This window comes from Helianthus annuus, chromosome 16, assembly GCF_002127325.2.
Source record: "Helianthus annuus cultivar XRQ/B chromosome 16, HanXRQr2.0-SUNRISE, whole genome shotgun sequence".
NCBI lineage: Eukaryota > Viridiplantae > Streptophyta > Magnoliopsida > Asterales > Asteraceae > Helianthus > Helianthus annuus.
In genome coordinates, this window is record NC_035448.2 from 127717165 (window position 1) to 127739207 (window position 22043).

The 22043-nt window shown below is 39.6% G+C and overlaps 1 protein-coding gene and 1 long non-coding RNA gene across 3 annotated transcripts; both read right to left on the reverse strand.

The window, feature by feature from the left end:
* Positions 1-784: 784 nt before the first annotated feature.
* Positions 785-3563, reverse strand: LOC110916991. 2 transcript variants are annotated; one of them, XR_002580183.2, is made up of 3 exons: positions 3428-3563; positions 2210-2285; positions 785-973 (listed from the first exon to the last, which is right to left on the reverse strand). It is a non-coding gene; the product is annotated as an uncharacterized LOC110916991 (long non-coding RNA). The 2 variants fall into 2 exon arrangements; XR_004883567.1 differs by having other exon boundaries at positions 2210-2290.
* Positions 3564-5695: 2132 nt separating this feature from the next.
* LOC110915463 (caffeoyl-CoA O-methyltransferase 1) lies at positions 5696-7392 on the reverse strand. The gene is made up of 5 exons (XM_022160167.2): positions 7158-7392; positions 6963-7042; positions 6727-6871; positions 6240-6371; positions 5696-6169 (listed from the first exon to the last, which is right to left on the reverse strand). Exons 1-5 carry the CDS (start codon positions 7290-7292, stop codon positions 5876-5878), a joined length of 786 nt encoding a protein of 261 aa, XP_022015859.1. The 5' UTR covers positions 7293-7392; the 3' UTR covers positions 5696-5875.
* Between the last annotated feature and the right edge of the window lie 14651 nt (positions 7393-22043).

Here is a 22043-nt window from a genome sequence, read left to right on the forward strand (position 1 = left end):
AATCGCCGAGGCCAATGGCGAGCGGGTCATTAGTTAATAGCGCTATTAGGTTTAACAAACCTCACACCGTGCCAGTCGGACGGGCGTGTACTAATGGACTATGGCAAACTGTCAATGATTATAGACATTGACGTAGGGCACAACTATTGTTCGTCAGTTGTCGATATGGTAACGGTCTAATGGTTCACATGGGGAAGCCCCCACTGATTATGGATATGGTTTGGGTAATAAAAAAAGGAACTGGTTAATCATACTTTCAACTATGGGGTAACCCCCACGACAAGTAAGCCAACGAAAGACAAACCATGTTTTCGGAAATAACTTAAAACTAAACAACCAACCGTGAACTCACTCAACTTTTTTGTTGACTCGTTGTTACATGCCTTACAGGTCGTTAGATGCTTATGGAGCTTGCACGAGGAGGAAGTCGTTGTGGGATATGGACTGATACGTCCCGTGCTTAACAATTAAACTTTATGAACTTATGGAACTTATGTTTTGGTCTTTAAACTTATGAACTATGAACTTATGTTTTAGTTTCACGTTTTATGCTTCCGCTGTTAACTTAAAATTGGTTTCTTTCTTTTGGTCACCAATCGTATTGTGGTTGGTTTTATTTACTTAATTACGTTGTTCAATATGATTGGTGGCTCGATCCTGGTCATGTCACGCCTCCAAGCGGTGATACTCCGCGTGTGGATTTTGGGGGTGTGACATGTAAGAACTTAAATACGACACAGCGGAAAATATGAGCCCAAATATTTCGTTCTTTGAAAGTCATATTAATTACATGAAGACTCAATTACAAATTGTAATACGTTCATTAGAGAGGATTCACAATGTTACATTATATTAAGGCTTCATGACCAATTTAAAACAAACTATGTGACCTTTCTTTCCCGTACAATCCTTGCTCTCAACTTGATCTATGTCTGCTTCACTTCGCTAGTGGTAGAGGAAACCCGAGCGATACCTGTGGACACCACGTACAACCCAACCATTAGTCGTTAACACACCATACAACATTAAACCATATAATAGAAATTCGTAAAGCATTCTATGAAGTAAACGTGGAATTGTCCAAGCGCTTTCTTAAATACTCTTTATCCAAACCAGGTTTTATTCCTTCATGAATCCGACAATCTCATGCCTGCATTACATTCCAAACTCAAAGCACATCATTAGTAATCATAAGTACTCCGACGCCTTGATAACGTTCATACGTATATTTTTAGCATCGTATATTCATACACACATGCATTCACACTTCACGTCTATTATCACATACACCTATATGCAAACGTAACTTCATACATGTCTACGTCCCTACCTACACACAAACAATCATTTACGAATTTATATACACTAGCTCATGCTTACCACTTCATACACATACGCTTATGCAGAAATGGCATATTCACAACTTAACATAATATAGGCGATATACAAAACGATCTACGTGCCTACTAGATTCCTAAACATATTTACTTATACAATTTCTTACACTAACACGAAAACAAATCCATTCTCACTAACCGACGACCCTTAACATCTCTTATATTCAAAACCAATCCTTAACATAAGTTATGAGACCTTGGAACACCATTTAAACAAGTCCAATGTATAGAACAACAAAAATCCAACAAATTGCCTGCAGCACGGTCCCTCGCGGGCCGCGTAAGCCTTGGCTTACTTCTTCGCGGGATGTGACAGCTCCACCATAAGCTACGGTGGCTACCGTAGCTTACGGTGGCCACAGAATCATTACGGTGGCTTGCTACTGCCTTACGGTGGAAAGAAAGCCTTCAGTGCCTACTGTAGCTTACGGTGGCTACCGTAAGCTACGGTAGTGCCCAGCACAACTTCCATTTTAATCACCAAAACTATCTTATCTTGCCCAATTCACATCCGAAATAGTTAAAACTTGTTTCTAATTAACCGTAAAACATTTCCCTTTCATAAATGACTAAAAATTCTTACCTGGGGTCATAACCGTAACGAATTACATTATGTTACACATCCCATGCACCTAATATTCGACCTGTTTGTACCCACCAATTTACTTTCGGCTTAAATAACAACCTTCGTCAATACTGAGGCATTATTAGCTTATTACTTCTAATTAATACATGTTCTTTCATGATGTTTCATAAGCATAAGTATTAAAAATTTATTAAACCTACTAAAAAGTGAATCGAGATTCACTTACCTCGAGTGCCCGTCTCGTGTATGCTTCCTCATATCCTTTACGTAGCCTTCCATGTTCCCCCCATCTTGACATGATCCTATACTTTCATGTCATCATGCTTACCATTTCATTAGTATAAACACACATTCTAATATTGCATTCATTTTACATTCATATCCAACATTATACTTTATTTGTCAAATTACAATCAATACAAAATATAAGCTTGAAGTCGCATCTTTTCATTCCGCATAATTCTTCATGTTGTTACATTTAGCACATATTGATATAGCATGTATTTAATGATTTCTCTAATATAACACTTGTGACAAAAGCTTAACACACTAATTATGCACAGTTGACTTTCAGAAAGTCAACTGTCCATCTTGTGATCTATCAATCTAACTTCATGCGTCCACATTATTATAGTCGGTTATGTTACGGGCATTACATACATTCCCAACTTACTTAGTAAAACACATACCACCACAAGATCATATACGCACATTCAACTTAATCAAATCCTTCCATATTTTTCATCTCATAATCCCACAACTATCAACATCATTTAGGATTGACCAATTTTAACGTACCCTTGTACCCAACTTTAGCTTGCTAGAAAAATCCACATATCATACAACCACATCACCCAACTACAAAATCAACTAAGTGTATTTGGTGTGCCATAACCTTATGCATAGAATACAAGCTACTAATGCACGCTTCTAACACATCATACTAACAAATCAAAGTCCCATATGATCTCTACTTAAATCACACTTTTCATCTTAGTTCGCTAACAATTATGTCATTATCACTTTTCATACATAATTACCCGCAACTTGCATACAATTTCACATATTTGTTCTCTTAGGCATTTCATCAAACACCTGGCGGGTTTCACATTTATGAAATATTATGTACAAGCTTCTAAAGCATGATTCTTACTAATTATTCACATAACTTTCATTTTAATTCAGATTCAAAATCAATAATCTATAACATCCATTGTCATACACCTCACGCATCATCAAATTAACATAAAATACATTATCATCATCCTACATAAGAACCACTACAAATGGGTTTTTCATAAATATACCTAACAATCAGAAATCTAAGCATAATTCAAGTTTCATAAGGCGTTTCTATCACATATCCATCCTAACTTCACTTAGATTCACGAGTTCATCAACACCCAATTCACCCAACATCACCAAATCATAAAATTTAACTTACTTGATAGTGAAGAACACTTAGGAGATCGATAATCTTGATACATGCATCCTAAAAACCTTCAATTCCCTTTTTGATTTGGAGATTTTCTTGAAATTTAGGGTTTACCCCTTTTTCTTTGGCCTGGTCGATCTCAAACACGCACACAGTGTGTGTGTTTTGAGTTTTGTTTATTTTAAACACAAGTTTCTTCCATCTTGTCAAGTTTAGTCCCTCTAGATTAAGTGTTTGTTTATTTCTAGGCATTTTCCATTCTTAGGCATATATCATAATACATTCTTTATCTAAATAAATTCAAAAATAAATTTCTAACAATTATGCATAATTTATCACTTTTGGGGTGTTACAATATAAAAGATAATCATAGTCAGGGGCGGACCCACATGGTCTAGATCGGGGTCCACGGACCCCAATCTTTTTTTAGAAAATAGTAGAATCGGTATGTTAAATTTTTTAAGGATCTCATAAAATAAATTAATTGAACCCCATAGTATTAAAAACAAAGATGGTGTGGTGGTAAATCCCTTTTTGTTCCAACAAATAGATCTCAAGTTTAAGTCTTACATGTCTTTTTTTAGTTTATTTTTTCCATCAAAATTAAACTATTGTTTTAAAACAGCACAACCACCCATTGACCCTCTAATTTGCTTCTTTAAATGATAAATTGAATGTCGATTTTATTTAACACTTGATTACAAAATAAAACTTCCAACATATAATGTAGTGGTTTCATGTCCACTAAATGTTTCTACATTATTTTCTAACCTCGACCCGACTACGATAACCGACCCAAAAATTTTAATATTTAGTTGTGAAAAATCCTTACACAAAAAATGGACCCCAATGAAAAAAAATCTTGAATCCACCACTTATGATATTTTTTTTTATCATTTGTGTGAGTATTGAGTATTGGTGTGACTTTGAAGTCATAAAAGAGAGGCGTACCAGCAAGAATATGCGCCTTGCTTGGGGTTTTCCCTTTTTTATGTTTCAAAATATAAATGATGACATGATATTTCAAGATTCAGTCTCAAGTAGCATAATTGCAGAAATCCTTTCATTATAAATGAGACCTCATCATTTTTATAAATTCACAACATATATTTATTAGATTTTAGGCTAAAGTTTAAAAAAAAAATTATTTCCCCTAAAATATGATAGTGTTATTTGATGAACAAATCAAAACGTTGATGATTCTCATTTTAGTAGTTATGTGTTCCTCTAATAGTCTAGTTAGACCCATTCTATTAGGGTACATATCGTTTAAAAAATTAGTGAAAAATAGTGTTTTATAAACTTTAATACAAAAATTAATAAACTTATAATTATTTATGACTTTGTGTTTAACTTAACAAGAGATTTTGAACGAGCTAATATATCTATAAAATACAACTAAAGTGATTGCAATAGAAATTGTGTGGATATGATATAGAGATGAGATGGAGATGCTACTAACATAATACATTCTTTGGGTTTCTCTCACACCATCAAGTGCGGGTGTAAATTTGTGTAAATTCTCATAAATGGCAATGAGTTATAGCTCAACTAGCATTAAAAGGGAAGTGAAGATTTGGATTGAAGACCACATGTCTCAAGTTCGAATCTGATCCCAACCAAGTTTTACCGTAGTGGATTTTCAGGCGGCGTGTTTTCCCCGTTACTAGAGATAGTGGGCTTGGGCTACCCAGCACTGTTTATGATCGCCAGTATATGGGGTCGCCTTTTGCCATCGGGTTACCCCGATCGCTGGGCTTTTATTCGTTGGCCGTTCAATTTTTTCCCCTTAGAAATAGCTTGAAAAAATCGAACTTGTGGATTGCCCATAACCTTCGGACATAAACAAACATCAAACCTAAATCATCATGCTCACTCATTTTGACTAGTGTGAGCTATTTGATTGGTTATTATACATCATCAAACCATTTAAGTTGCATAGTTAAATGGTTTAATTTAATTTTAAAGAGTATTTAAAGAAGTTTAAATGACTTGTCCGGTTTTCAATTTTACACAACAAAGAGACAACTCGAAATTCAAATTCTAGTTACTGAAAGATAATACTTTATGAAAGTTATATGATTTGAATGTGTTTTACAAGTGTTATTATCGGGTTAATATACATCAAGCTTTATATAACACAAAAAATATATAATTAAAGTCAAAGTTTATAAATAAAGACTTTAAAAATTCAAAATATGACATTTTTAATGGGACGGAGGTAGTATTAATGATTTAAAGAATGAATAAAAGACAAGTAATCTCCAAAATGTCAAAGACGGCATAATAAGTTCATGACATATGCGATAATGGGACCCCACCATAATTCATTTTATAAGTATTATATTAAAACATTGTAATAAAGAAATTATAAAGAAAACATATTCAATTGGGGGGAGGGTTTGGCTAACGCACAATATTCGATCTTCCACGTTTGGTGAAAATTACATGTAAAAATCACTTGATTCGGCGACAAAGGGTAATTCCGTCACCAACAGGAAGCATGCATATTTCGATCCTTGCATCAGCAGATAATGCTTTGTTAAACTCTAGCACGAAATCTCTATAATATCTGACATACTTTCTCATCGGGGCATCTGGTGGGGAAACCACCGAGCCATTCCACAGGGTGTTGTCGTAACCAATCAACCCACCTACCTTAACCAAATCTATTAACCGTTTGTGGTAGTTGATATAGTTATCCTTATCAGCATCAACAAATATGAAATCGAATGTCCCATGATATTTTTCCTGAAACAAGACATTTATGTATGAATGAATAACTTGCTAAAAAGATATAAATTGAATAGCTTTATCTTACATCCGCAATCATCTCATCAAGAATAGGCATGGCAGGGCCTTCTTTAAACTCGATTTTGTGTGCAACTCCAGCCTTCTCTATAATAGGAAGTCCCATTTCATAGTTTTCTCGGTTTATATCCATCGCCAAAATCTGTAAAAATATAACAAATAACCTTCAAACTTAGGTGCTGTTTGGCATCTTTTGAATAATTAAGTGCTGAACAGTAAGATGTCTGAATTATTAAGTGCTAAACCAGTTAGAGGTCTAAATCATTAAGAGCCACTATAATGTTTAACCGTTTAGAGACAAATGTCTGGTCAATTCAGATAAGAGGTCTTAATCATTCATACTTAGTATAATGCTTAACCATTCATAGGCAAATGTTTGAATCATTCAGACATCTACTTGAAAAACAAACAGACTCAACCATTAAGTGTTGAACCAGTAAGAGGTCTGAACCACTAAAAGACTTATTAAGAGCATATAAACAAAGTCGATATAATACCTTCCCATCATCGGGAAGAGCAAGGGCGGTAGCGAGAAGAGAGTAACCGGTGAAAACACCAATCTCCATGGTGTTCTTAGCATTCACTAGCTTTAATAACATGTTCAAAAATTGCCCTTCATCGGCGGATGTTGTCATAATATTCCTTTAACATTTTCAAAACAACAAACATAGAGATATAAGTGACACAAATATGATAATCTTTAAGTCTAAATACTTTGTTGGGTGTCGAATACCATGGATGTTTCGCGGTGACCTCTCTAAGCTCCTTCATGGGTTCCGGTTCCCTTGGATACACACTTGTTTCAAGAATATACTGCCAAATGATTGAGAACCAAATTCGAATTGGGTCAGTTCATTCATTCCAAACATCGCGATTAACAAACATGTTTGTATCAATAAGTGACTAGACAGATACGCGATTAACAAACCTGATATAGAGCATCACTTTGCAAAAGACTCTTGTGGCCAACCTCTTGATGCCGGCTCACTTGTTCTCCATTCTTCGACTCGGTTTTTGCCTCTCCGTTGGTTGACTCGGTTTTGGTCTCTCCGTTAAGTGCCATTAATTTTCTGCTCCTATTTCCGGTTTTTTTTCGGTTAACAGATGGAAAGGCGTTACGTTTGTTGGATGGGTTGAAAGTTGTCAAACTACTAACCTGAGTATTCAAGGCAACATAAGGGGTATATATGGATGTGGAAGTCCGGTTTAACCCGGTTGAACTAGACCTGCCAACAACCCGGTTGGGGGTTGGTAAGTTACTGTCAAAACAACACATTAGGTAATTTCAATCGTTGGTAACCGGTCTTGGATGGTGCTTTTGAGTATTTGTTTTTGGTACTTTTACGTGTTAATTAGTAATTATTATTATTATTATTATCATCATTATTATTATTATTATTATTAGGAAAATTAGTTTTTAATAAACCAATCTTTGTTCCGTTGGTAAATAATAATCTTAACTACGTAATTGGTATACAATAGTCATACCTATCAACATGTTGGTTCTTAATGAACTTCCGTTAATTATTTTTAACTGAAGTTAGTTTTTAAGTTTTATTTATTACACAAACAACCCTGTAGTTATAATTTACTAGTTTTAACTATTTTGTAAAACAAAAAAACGTCAAGGGCCATGTAATTAAATTTTATATATACATATGTGTACTAGTTCCAGATTTATCACAGACACCACTCGAAAATCCTCCTTTTCCTCGATTTTGATTTCCGATGTAAACAACTACCATCGCCACCGCCACCGCCATGGGAGTTCTCCGACGGATCAAGTACGACCGCCAAATTGGAATTTCAAGTATCAAACTACTCGGTTTTGGTCAGTGATTAAAAGCCCCAAACAAATTTCTATCACTCTTGATTCTTTCGACCGATTTGGGGGCGGGTTCCAATCTAGGGTTCATATGGGGAAGATCATCACCATGAATAGCTAAACCTCCAACCTGCAACAATATCAACCACCTCTTAACCACCACCATTCCATGTCATCTACGTCGCGCCTCCTTCCTCTGGCAATAGCTCCGTGAACCACAAAATAAAGAGATGTAGGTGCTTGTTTGTTGTGACTTTGGTGGCGATAAATAAGTGTTGACAACTTAAAACTAGTAATTGTTCTTGAGGTTTTTTTGTTTTATAGAATAGTTAAAACTAGTAATTACAACTATAGGGACTGTTTGTGTAATAAATAAAACTTAAAAAATAACTTCAGTTAAAAAAAATTAACGAAAGTTCATTGAGTACCAACATGTTGATAGGTATGATTATTTTATACCAATTACATAGGTAAGATTATTATTTACCAACGGGACAAAGGTTGGTTTATTAAAAACCAATTTTCCTCATTATTATTATTATTATTATTATTATTATTATTATTATTATTATTATTATTATTATTATTATTATTATTTAGCAAGTGTTTAATACAAAGAATGAATAAATTTTTTGTTTAATACTTATTTTTACTATCATATTTTTTCTTCGTAGAGTTTTGGTAGCATATTACTCTCTCCATCTCTCGTATCACAACTTAATATTTTCTAAATGAAAATATAAAACTATTTTATTTTGTAAGAGAAAAGTTGATTGTTTTAGGTACAATAGTATGAAATGATATGATATAATTTACAATTTTTCTATTTAATAATTATAAATGTTCAACTAATTATAAATTTATAATTTAGGGTGTAACTAAAGGATAATTTGTGTAATTTACTCTATATATTATGATAAATTTGGTTATTTTGTTTACATCTGAATGTGATTTTCTTATCTATATACATTGATTGATACTAATTATCGGTTTGCTTGATACTATTATAGATAGATAATATATAATAGAAAAGACGCAAGATGATTAATAAGTTGAAAAAATGGAAGCTTGGAGCATTTGAGCTTTTGTAATTCAGTTAACACGTACTTAACGGATGGAATATATGGAGGCCCACTACCCACATAAAGTGTGATTATATGGTGGACGTGGTCATGGAGGAGTTGGTAAACTACACCAGGAACCACATAATAATTTTAATATTGTTTATAAAAAAGTTTCAACATGATTAGGATAAGCATGGGAGGCTTTGATGGTGTGCGGGGAGGACTTTCGAACAATACCCCCGATTTCGAGGGGCATTCAATTTAAAAAAAATCCGATACGTATATGTTATTTTTTCTAAGTAATACACATACCACTTTCAATATAGGCCCATTTACAAATCATTTTTTATGGTTTTAAATTTAGCCCACTTGGAATTAGGTTTATTGAACCCAATACTAATTATTTTTTTTAAATAATAACAAAATATAACGGAATAGCATATTTTTTCAAGTATGTGAATTCTCAGAGACGTATCTGAGGATAAGTGTTCGTGAGAGCACCAAAAAGTTGAATTACCGTTACCAACTTTACTTAGTTCTACAATAAAATGAAATTAGGGTCAAACAACATATAAACATATCTCTATTATTATTTTGTAGTTGTTATTTTAGATATTTTGTTTTAGAATAAAGATTGTAACATTGTAACATTATATATTATATATTATATATTATAAATTATAAATTATAAATTTGTAACATTCTTAAGCATTGTAACTTGTACTTTATGCTTATAAAGTTGGATAGTAATATGTGACAAAACTATATAACATTCTTAGGCATAAAGTTATAAATTTGTAACATTCTTAGGCATTGTAACTTGTACTTTATGCTTATGAAGTTGGAAAGTAATATGTGACAAAACTATATAACATTCTTAGGCATAAAGTTGGATACTGATATGTGACAAAACTATGTATCATGGTGAGTCACCGATTAATAATTACGTGTGCATTTCAAATGTTGCCGCCACACTGACATTTTTTTTACAAATAAGTAGGTTCATTTCCTTTTTACCCTGATGTCCACCTTCTCATCTCATGTTGCAGACACACAGGACTGGTCCTGAGAATTTGTGTACCATGTTCGAGCTTGAAAAAACGTGCCCTTAGGCCTTAACGAAATTGGGTATTGGGAGGTCTAAACCTAATGACAATGGGCTAATAACTAATCTAAACCTTAAAAATAGTTTTGTAAGTGGGCCTATGTTGGTGTTTGTGTGTGTATACCCTATTAATTTATTTTTTTTACATATACATATCAACTTTTTTTAAAATAACGTGCCCTTCGAAATACCGGGCCCTAGCCGGTGATCCTTCCCGCCCACCCTCAGGGCCGGCCATGCAAACATCGCATTACTCTCTCTCTCTCTCTCACACACCTTCTCTATATACTCTTTTCACTTTCTCATGGCCAGCAAACGGCTGATACCCGCCACCGTATTCCCCGCACCACATCTACTTCTATTCCAATCGTTTCGGTGATCAGAACCATAGCAAACGGTTGTGAAGAAACAATGGTTAACCGGGCAGGGTTAACTCACTGGTCTCGTCAAGAAGGGTTAATCCCTTCCTCTCGAGGATCGCTGGCTGGGTCACCGGTGGGTTGATCTCCTGCACAAGAAAACAAACCGTGACTCGTAACAAGGAGGATGAGGTGGGGGGGTGCTCCTTGTTACCACTCTCCGGCGTGAGAATCAGTAGTCTGCTTGGGAAGCAAAGTATGATAGTAGTAGTAGTGAGAGAGTTGTGAAGAGATACCTCAAACCTGGTTTGGGGTTGGTATTTATAGCCGAGGAGTGAATGAGGAGGTGGATGGATAGACTGACGGCATGCTGCACCCTTGCAGGTGTGTCAGACATGTCGGCCGGGGAGGCGACGCCACGTCAGTCTGTTGCTTATGTAGTCCTGACAGGCGGCTGCCATTGATGCTACTTGCTCTGTGGTGTCAGTCCCACTTGATGAGTAGACAGGGTGCAGTGCAAGCCGCATCGCTGTTTGTGGTAACCGTAGACGTTCCCGCGTCTTACTCTTTGATCAAGAAATACGCGAGATGCGGTGCTAGGCCGCATCGTCGTCTGTGGTGACTGCTGCTGTTATCTAGCTTCTCTGTATTGATAGAAGTGTTCACTGGATGTGGTGCGGGGCCGCATCGCTGTGAATACTTCCGTTTTCATACACCAGATGCGGTGCCAGCCGCATCGCTATACCGTTCTCATATTCCAGGTAAGTCCTCCTCCATCACTGGACAGATTGGATTCAACCACTGTGTCGATGCGTTCCCGCACGGACATAAGTAGGTTGTTAGCTAGTGGGGGTTTTGATAAGGGTAGTGGTCACTCGCGGTCGATGCTGACGCGAGATCTGGGACCATTCCCCTTCAAGTCCCCCCAGTCTAGTGTTGCTGCCATATGCAAGTTGCATGTGGGAGGAGTACTGGACTATGGTGTTTAGAAGGTAGTTTGGAGTCTGGAGAAGATCCTAGGCCATGTGGATGGTCTTTGCTCTTTGTAAATCAAGCTGGAGGTCTGGAAGGGTCATTTGATGCCTCTTCCGTACCGGTGAGAATGTTTCGTCTGATGCGAAATTCTCAGCCTCGGGTTGGGTGCCACCTGTTGGTGTGTCGAACCAACCTTGAGACCTTGCTGGCGTACGCACAAACTTCGAACCAATCTCTGATATGGTGGTTGAAGGTGTGCACAAACTTCGAACCAACCTTTGAGGTGGTGAATGAAGAAGAGAGTGTTCTTCTGCCCTAATTGGACATCTAATGATGATCCCTTTAGTGGGGTGTTCATGATCTTCCAATTAGCTCTCTAGTAACCGCACGTCCTTTGCGGTTACCTCGTTGCTTGACATTGTTGGCCACGGTTGTGTGAACAATGTTGGGTACTTGCGTCATTGTTGGCCATGTTTGGTCGAACAATGTGATTCTGGATAATGGTCAAATAAACATGGTCATAGGCATGGTAATGCCCACCATTGTTTATTCTATCCATCTTACAAGTAGGGTAACAAAGTCATAAGCAGACTTGTTACCGTTGTTCGGTCGCTTGTTGTTCGACGAGATCTCGTATAATCATTGGGGATCTCGTCCGCATCTCTTCCTTAGCCACCTTCCTTCACACTCCAATACCGAGGAGTTTTCCTTGAAGTAGCTTCGTTCTTCTATGTGATGACTTAGTTGTGGCTCTTCCGTAGCAACCATTTGCGGAAGCTATGGTTGTGTCCGCAGTGACTCATGAGTGTCTGCGGTTTTGTCACCCCATACTCGCTTGAAACGGGTGTGTTGCTTGGATGTGGCTCTTGAAGGATCAGGAGTCAGGGTTGCTGATGTGCGTGCACGTACATTCCCTTCCTTCTTCTCGTAGAAGAAGTTGTTTATCCACCCTCTGTGGTTGTGAACCGGACAGGAGGGATTTGAAGCTTGAAGAGAATGAAGGCAATGCGGTTTACCTGTTTCTGAGATGCGGTTCAGTCCAAAGAACAACGCTGGTTCTGAGTATCTGACACACCTGTACGGGCTCGTGTGTGTCATCTCCGCATATTCCACGTGTGCTCGTGGGTATGTGCGGACATGTTTATACCCCCATAACCATGGAAAGATAGGGTATGTGAAAAAACAACATGCGGTATGGGTTATGGTGCGGTATACCAGAGAAACCGTATGCCGCTTGTGTTTGGATAATCCTGTCGCTTTTTGTTGTACACGTGGCTGAGCGCACGTGTGAGTTGGTGGAAGTTGGTGAGATTTTCTGGCATTTGCTGAAATGAAAGGACATTTGCACTGCCCGAGGTCATTAAATGCACTGTAGCAGGAGTGTAAACGTCTCTTTTGTCAGGCGCGTGGGCGGTCACGCGCGCGTGATAACCGTCAGCGGAAACGTCGTGTCACACCCCAACCAATGGCGGAAACATCGGGATGAGACGAAGTGTGAAGATTGCTCGAGACATCATAACGCTAATAATTGTGACAAGTATTTAAATAATCGTTTCATTTCATTTCATTTCTAAAGAATCAAGTACAAGGTTTTGAAACAAAATACAACAACATAAATAATAAAATGATACAATACAAATACAATTCTTTCTAAGTGTGTATCTAAGCATCCTACTAGCTTCCATGCATCGTCAACATCCACCTGTAACATGTTAAAATAAAGTTCAATGCAAAAGCAAAGGCGAGTATACAAGTTTGATACGTACATAGCAAAAGATAAGTTTGAACAATTCCTCATAGCAAGCATGTGATTCAAGATGAACATTTAAATATGGTATGTGTCTAACATATCAAACCAAGGAAACGCAATATGCTCATGACATAACCGAAGATAAAGAGGCGGGTCGTTAATCCTATAGCGCTACATATGTCACGGTTTGGCTCGTACGAAGTTAATGATAAATTCAACACATAAGATAAATCCAAGTTTAAAGCATCAAGCCATCACGTATACAAGCATGTTATAGGAATGTTCATGTGTTTAAGCAGAATGTTCATGTGTAAGTTTGTTGATAGATAAACATGTTACACCCCAAAAGTGGTAAAAGTAAAAAGGGGAATACGAGTATACTCACAAGGTTTGCATATGTTTTCCGATTATCCAATTGTTGACGAGTAGAGATTTAGAGTCCGAATGTATAAGGGTTAAAGTTCAAGTATGTTTAGAGTCGAGATTCGGTGTTTAAAACAACATAAAAATAAGATATGAGAATAACATGGAAAATAATCATTTAGTACATATGATGCTTGTTCTTGACACTAGGAAACTCGAAGGAGTTTAGATGTTTTCATGGAACAAGGTTCCATTAGAATCGTGACAAGTTATCATAGTCTAGGATGATGTAATCTAGTACCCCGACATATGAACACTAGTTCATCATCAAGGATTCGATTATTCAAATAATATGTTTAGGGTATATAATATATGTCCAATAGTTCAAGCATGAGGTAGAAGATTAAAATCTTCATTTTGGTACCTCTAAATGTCATAGAAATCATGTAGGAGGTAGGAAGATCAAGTCTTCCATTTAGGCACCTCTATGTGTTCACCACTACACTTGATATAAAAACAACCAAGGAGGGTCATGAACATACAATAAAGAATAAGAAATATACACACTAACTAAGAGAAATCATCAAATCATGTGAGGATTGTATGTTTGGACAACCCAAGTTGTTCCATAATCACCCATGTATCAAAGACAAAGTTTGACATGACTTGTGGGTTAAAAACCCTAAACAAAACACCAAGTTTATGAGGTTTAATCCTCTGATTTTTAAGTGTCTCAACCTTGTTTTTAAGCCTAACCAACCACTAAAGTGTTGTAAGCATTAGGACATAGGTTTGAGATGAGATAGACTCAAGTTTGGTAAGAAATAACAGGGATTTCATGAAAACAAAAACAATCAGTGGACTTTGGAGCCTTTTTGCCGGAGTTCCAGGGACTTATTTACTGTGAAAAACCCATGGAAACGTAGATAAGGTCAATACAAAGTAGTAGGAAAAAGAATCGAGTGAATCGGATAAGAATTGAGTGAGTTATGCTCATTTTCGTGAAGGGGTGTCAATCTGCTCGAACCCTTGCTTTCAGCTACGGTTTGGAGGATGTTTTGAGAGTTTTTAGTGTTGCAAAAGTGGTAGGGAGGCTGGTTATAAGTGATATTTATAGGGGGAAGGATTAGGGTTTCAATGGGTTGGGCTTTGTAAGTGTTTAGAAGGGGTTACACCTTGAAACTAGCCCACAAAACCCAACTATATGGGGCTGAATTTTGCTGAATTGGGGCTGCCATATTTCTTTATTTTTTTATTTTTTTTAAAACATTATAATGAGTAATTTTGTTAATTAAGTTGTGTAATAATATGCAACAATGTTTCCCCTAACTTGTAACAAGGTGAAATATGAAATAAAACATGATTTAACTAGGTAAAAAGTGTAATGTACAAGTATGTAACATGTTTGTAAGTGACAAGTATATGTCACATATTAGATGATTAACCGTTGTATAAATAAGCATATTATTAGGGGTTTTTAGGTATCAACAATTTAAGGACAAGCATGGACATGCATCGTGAATAAGTATCGTATAAGTATGAATTACAAATAAGGATTCGATGTACAATGAATTCGAACGTATGAACATGTATGAATATGTAGATGGTGAATTTAAAGAAATACGAATTTTATTTATGATCCAAGTCTCGGATTTTACAACGAAAAGACGACTACAATAATACAAGATTTCCAAAAATAGCATTACAAGGTGAGCTTTCTAATTATGGAAAGTATGAAAAAGCAGGGCGTTACACGTCGCTTGACACGTGGTGCCGCGTAATTCCCTCTTTTTTTGGACGTGATGATTCAATTTCCATGCTGCATTTATTGCGGTGACTATATAAGGGGAAACCGTTCGTGGTTTCCCCTTACTTGTTCAAAATTTCAAAAATTTCGGTGAGAGAAAAAGTTTCCTCTGTCTTCTCCGATAAGATTTTCTGAAATTCCGGTGAGGTAGTTTGAGTTTTTCTACTCACGTTCTTCCCTACGTCCATATTTGTGATGGCTGAACCGTCGAATGTACACAATGTGGAGGGTGAAAACCCTGAGCAGTCACTGGCAGGGGCTGAAGAAGATGAAGATGATGATGGTGGTGCCGTCGGTGGTGGTCTACCGGTATTGAAGTGGACAACAGGTGGTTTTAAAACCCTGATGACCACTATTCAGATGGCCGACGATTAGAAAGGCACTTACCCACAAGAGGGTGATACTGGTGCCGATGCTCCGGCCGGCTATATCACCCTGTGGGCTGATTTTTTCACCGAGGGCAATCTCCGATTGCCGGTGACAGTGTTCGTTGCTGAGGTGTTAGAGTACTATCATCTCCATATTTCCCAACTAAGTCCATTTGGGATGTTCCGGATTAGGAACTTTGAGTACACCTTTCGTGCCCATGGGTTGGACGTTACGGTTGAGAACTTCCGGCGGTTTTACCATTTAACGGTGAACACCGGTTTTTTCTCTTTTAATCAACGACATGGGAGTTTGAAGTTGATGACACCTCCCAAGGGTGTCTCAAAGTGGAAGACGAAGTTTTTTTATGTCAAAGCTTGTGCGGTCTATGCCCATATGACTTTCCGGGACGTAAATGTGGGTGTCACCGATGAGGATATTCCTGTTGCCACCGCGAAGACTGTGGATTGGTTCTCTAGGCTGCGGCCTATTGAACTCAAGAAGTTAGACAACAACCAGTTGTGGGTGTTGCGGATGATGCTCAGCAGGCCGGATAGGAAGGCAAGGCTCGTTCTGCGGGAGAAGAGTGGTGGTAAGCCTGTTACTCTTGATTATTTTCCTTGCTTCTTTATCCTTTTAGTAATGTATGTGTTTTATCAGTGAATGCGGTTGGCCTGTGGAGGATGTTTGAGCCTGATTTTGAGGGCAAGGTTGAGCTAATTCCGTGTGAGGTACGGGAAGGTTTCAACCTGGAGATTGTTGGCAATTTCCGCGTTCCTACCCGTGATGTGTTGAAGGCACCCGTGCCAGAAGGCCCAGGTATTTTCTAAGTTGCTCTTGTTTTCAAAGATCACCTTTGTAACTTGTTTGCTTGATTGTTTCAATGCAGGTATTCTTGGGGATTTGGGGAAGTTTGAAAAGCGTATCCCCAAGAAACACGTGGAGAAGAAACAAGTGAAGAAAACCGCGCGGGGTCGCGGTAAGGAGAAGACTGAGGGTTCTGCCGCCCCTCCCTTGGTGTCACAGGCCGCAGGTACCTATCGTTCTTGTTACCGCAGATATACCGATTACGTGGTAGTATCTGATACCCTTGAGGGTTTGGGTGTTCCAGGTAGTGGTGCGGCTGTGGGTGGGACCGCTGCGGGTTCCACTGTTGCCGGTAAAAAGAGGGAACCGGAGCAGACAGCTGCTAGTGGTGGTGAATTGAAACGTCGGAAGTTGCAGTCTAAAAGGGCTGCGCCGACGCAAAAGAAGTCTGCGGTCGCTGCTGGTAAGTATAACTTTTGCAAGTGTTTTGTAAGCACAACTTGTTTATTAATAGTTATTGCCTTGTTTGTATTGCAGAACCCCAAGATGCAGGATTTTCTTTCTTTGATGCTCCTTTGTCTCCCTCGCATACCACAGCTGCGGATGCGGGGGTACCAAAGGAGCCTGCGGCACCTTCTGTTAAGGTGGTTCCTGATCCCACCGTGCAGGTGGAGAAAACGGTGAAGAAGACTGTGTCCCAGATTTTTGATACTGTGGATTCCTCCAACAACCTAATCAGTCCAAATGATGGTGAAGGATTGGACTTGAGGTTTTCTGATGTTGGACCACAAAAATCTGGGGCTGGATCGCAGAAGTCTCCCAGTGCTGAGAAGGTTTCTGGTTCCGCGTCCGGGGGTGCGGGTTATGAAGGACCTCCAATTCAGCCTGGAGAGTCTGAGTTGAAATATTACTACTGTACGTACACCCCGGATCGGAGTACGTGTTATCATCGACCTGCCTGGACTGTTTTGCAGGGGGATGATATTTCTAATGATCCTTCAGCATGTAAGGAAATTCTGGGTGGTCTGGGCACCCCATTTGAAGCTGAACGTGCCCGTGCCGCACCCCGCGAGCTGCGCATCAATCAACTTTCTACCATGCTAGTGGGAAGTTCCATAGTGGCGAACGCCATTCTGGAAGACTACAAGGTGTTAGGCCGCAGGGAGGAGGAAGCTGCTCACTTGCAGGTCGAAGCGGAAGAGTTGGTGAAGGTTGCTCGTGCGGGTGCGGAGCAGCTTGAAAGGGATAGAGCTGCTTTTGAGAAGCAGAAACAGACCGCAGAGTGGGCTGCAACTGCTGAGCTAAAACAGGTTCGTACTCTTGCCAAGTTACTTTCTGAGGAGCGCTCAAGTTGGCGAGAAACTCTTTCTAGTGAGCGTAAGTCATGGAAAGAATCTTGGGCCAAGGTGAATGAAACACTGTTTCGTGTTCGTCAGGAGCTGACGAATGCCAAGGCAGCGAATGCTGCTTTGGGTAAAGAGAAGGCTGCGGCCGAGGTGATTGCGATTAAAGCCCAACAGGCGGAGGCCCGGGCTGTAAAGGCGCTTGAAGAGGCCAAAGAAGCGGGGGCTCTTGCTGCAAAGGCCCTTGAAGAGGCCAAAGAGATGGAAAGCCGCTCTTCGAAGGCTCTTCAAGAGGCGGATGCTGAGCACACCCGTTTGGATCGGGTTGTTGGCAACCTTCAGGTATGATTTGTTTCTCCTGTTTTATTTTTCCTCCTGCCCTTTGAGAATGTTTACTAATTTCGTGTAAATTGTTTCTTGCTTTTGAAAGGCCGAGGTTCAGACCCAGGAGGTCAAGGTTGCGGACCTCACGGCCCGCGTGACTGTAGCGGAAGAGCGGGCAAACGCGGCTGTCGAGGCCAGAAATGCCTTGACCTCTTCGTTCAACCAGCTTGAGGCTGACCGTGAATGGATGCGGAGTCACGGTAGTGCACATGTAAGTATCCCGTGCCTTTGTATTTACTCGGATTAGCATGTGAATCTTACTGTTCTTTTGTTGCAGATTGTTCAAGCTATCATGGATGCGCCTGAGACCGCAACTGGCATAGACTTGATCAAGCAGCGTGCTCGTGACGCTGGTTTCAAAGCTGGTTATAGCCGCTGTATCGGTCATATAAACATCATGTCCAAAGGCGGCTATACTGACCAACGGTCCGGGTTCCGTGATGTGGACACCGAAGCGCTTCTTGATGCGGCCGTTGCCTCCTTTTATGATACGTCTCTCTCTTGTGTGGAGAAGCTGGACGAATGTTTAGAGGCCGCGGATTATGTAGACCGGTTGCGGATGCTATATGCCGACGCAGAAGAGGAAAATCCCGCTGCTGGCGGCCAAGATGGCGCGGGTACCAGTGGTACAAAATAGGACTTAGGTTGGGCGTGTGCCCCTTTTTTGTTTCCCTTTTGTATATGTTGAAAACTTTATGTAAATCCATTATGCACCGCGTGGGTGCACGAATTTTTTGAATATAAAGTTTGTTGTGCAATTTGTATAAGTGTTTTTACTTCTTGCATGATTGAACGTGTGTATGCGGGACTCTACCCATTGTGAATGGGGTTGAGTATACTCCATACCGTTGTCGTATGAGTATGCGTCAATTCCATTGTTTGTCTTATTAGGGTTTAGGAATTGTGTAAGTTTTGTAAAAACTTGTCTGGAACTCTACCCATTGTGAATGGGGTTGAGTATACTCCATACCGTTGTCGTATGAGTATGCGTCAATTCCCTTGTGCGCCTTGTTAGGTTTTAGGAATTGTGTAAGTTTTGTAAAAACTTATCCGGAACTCTACCCATTGTGAATGGGATTGGTGTATACTCTATACCGTTGTCGTATGAATATGCGTCAATTCCCTTGTGCGCCTTGTTAGGTTTTAGGAATTGTGTAAGTTTTGTAAAAACTTGTCTATCCAGCCGGATAGACACTTAATATTCTGCCTTTTGCTGGCCTATTACAATATTTGTGTGTGGTTAGCACTTTGTGTGGGTATCGCGAATGAAGATTTTGCCAATCTGTTTTTGCGGATACCGCAAAGTGGAACACGCATTTGTAATAGTAGTAACAAACAATATTGCATTGAATTGCTCGTTTATTTATTTGCAAATGGCCTGCGGCCCGATAGGTTACATGAAAATGTAAAAACATGGCTTACATGTAACAGCGTCTAAGCTGTTGTGCATTCCATGTACGTGCGATAGGTTCGCCTTCTAACGTTTGTAACTTATACGAGCCTTTGCCCAAGACCTCATTGATGAGGTAGGGTCCTTCCCAGTTGGGGGCAAGTTTTCCTGGGTGCTCAGCATTAGATGCTTCGTTGTCGCGGAGGACGTAGTCTCCCGGGTTGAAAGTACAAACGCGGACGCGTGAGTTGTAGTACTTTTCAAGTTTGGATTTGTACTTGGCCTCGTTGATGGCAGCGTTTTCACGCCTTTCTTCCAAGAGGTCCAAGTCAATCCTGCGTTCCATACTGTTGTCTATCTTTTCAATGGCCAACATTCTGGGTGAAGGGATGCCTACTTCCGCGGGGATCACTGCTTCTGAGCCATAGATCAGGCTGAAGGGTGTCTCCCCGTTGCTTGTTTTTGGGCTTGTGCGGTGAGCCCATAAGATGCTTGGGAGTTCATCGACCCAGCCACGCCTGGCTGTTCCCAACCTTGCTTTGATGCCTTCGACTAGACTTTTGTTGATACTCTCAACCTGGCCATTCCCTTGCGGATGCACCACAGATGAGAATATGTGTTCAATGTGTAGTTCTTCAAGCCATTTTTGAAATTCATCGGCAGCAAAGTTGGTGCCGTTATCGGTAACGATGCACATTGGTAGACTGAAACGGCAGATGATGTGTTCCCAAATGAATTTCCTTGTTATCATAGCAGTGGTTGAGGCGAGCGGGTTCGCCTCTACCCATTTTGTGAAGTAATCAACCGCTACTATGATAAATTTGACCGCACCTGGTGCGTTTGGGAAGGGTCCGACCACGTCGATTGCCCATTTCTGAAAAGGCCATGCGGTGGTGACCGGAACCAAGTTGTTCTTGGGGCGCAAAGTTTTTGGAGCATGTCTTTGACAGTTAATACATTTGCGCAGCTCTTTGACGGCGTCCAGGTGCATGTCGGGCCAGTAATACCCAGCATTCATGATTTTGGCCACTACCATGCGTGGTCCTGCGTGTATGTCACACCCCCAAAATCCACACGCGGAGTACCACCGCTTGGAAGCGTGACTAACCAGGATCAAGCCACCAATCATATTGAACATGTAATTAATATCAAGTAAAATAAATGTAAACCATACATCCAATACGATAGGTGTTTCAAACATAACCATAGTTTCAAAGTGTAGCGGAAGCATAGTAAATAATCCAACACTAGTTAATAGTTTTAAATGTCATAATAGTTCAACGTAGAAACCACGATCCTTGCCCACATCGACCCGCTTCTCCAGTGCAAGCTCCATAAGTACCTAAGGTCCTGCAAGGCATGCAGCAGAGAGTCAACAACTAGTTGAGCGAGTTCACAGTTAACAGTTCAGTAATAATATGGTATGCGTAATAGTAAGTTCGTTCGTTTATATCATGTTTCATATTTCCATCGCGGCCTCCCAGGCAGGTGTGCGAAGATATTAGGGGATGTTCTTCCCAAGTATTCTAGACTAGGTTTATTTGTATCGCGGCCTCCCAGGCAGGTGTGCGAAGGTTAGTAAGTTTAGTTCGCGGCCTTCCAAAGGCAGGTGTGCGAAGATGTCATAGTATCGCGGCCAACCCGTGGCAGGTGTGCGAAGATCAGTTCAATGAGTGTTACTAGTCTAGTAGGTTCGTATTCGTTAAGTTCTACCATCTGAGTGTGCATAACAATATATCAAATCCCATTCCCCACCCGGGAACCCATGCCTTGGCTGTGTGAACTCACCTTGGGTTTGCTCGGTATGCTAAGTATGTGCTCAAAGTAAAATCAATCACGTCCTAGAGTATGTACGTACACAATCAGTTTGAATTCATGCAGTTCGCGTATAAACATAATCAATGATCATCAAGTAGTACACATCACCAGTCAATATCACATAAGTCATGCATAGTGTTTAACATCAGTTAGTTAACTCAGTTACACTTAACAGGATTAAACTAGTTACTGTGCAGGTTATCCAAGTTGGCGAAACACATCAATTGGCGAAACACAGGTTTGGCGAAACATATTCTGTTTCGTCAAACCTCCTTTGGCGAAACATGTGACAACTCGAACTTTAGACTCGCTTTGTGTAACACTATGTGCATATGTGAACTAGACTATATGGTTGGACTTAATAAAGGTTTGTTATTTTTGTGTTATGTGAGCTTTGTGAATCATGTGTTGTGTTATATTGTATGTATGTATGTACCGAACCGCACAAGAAACGCACA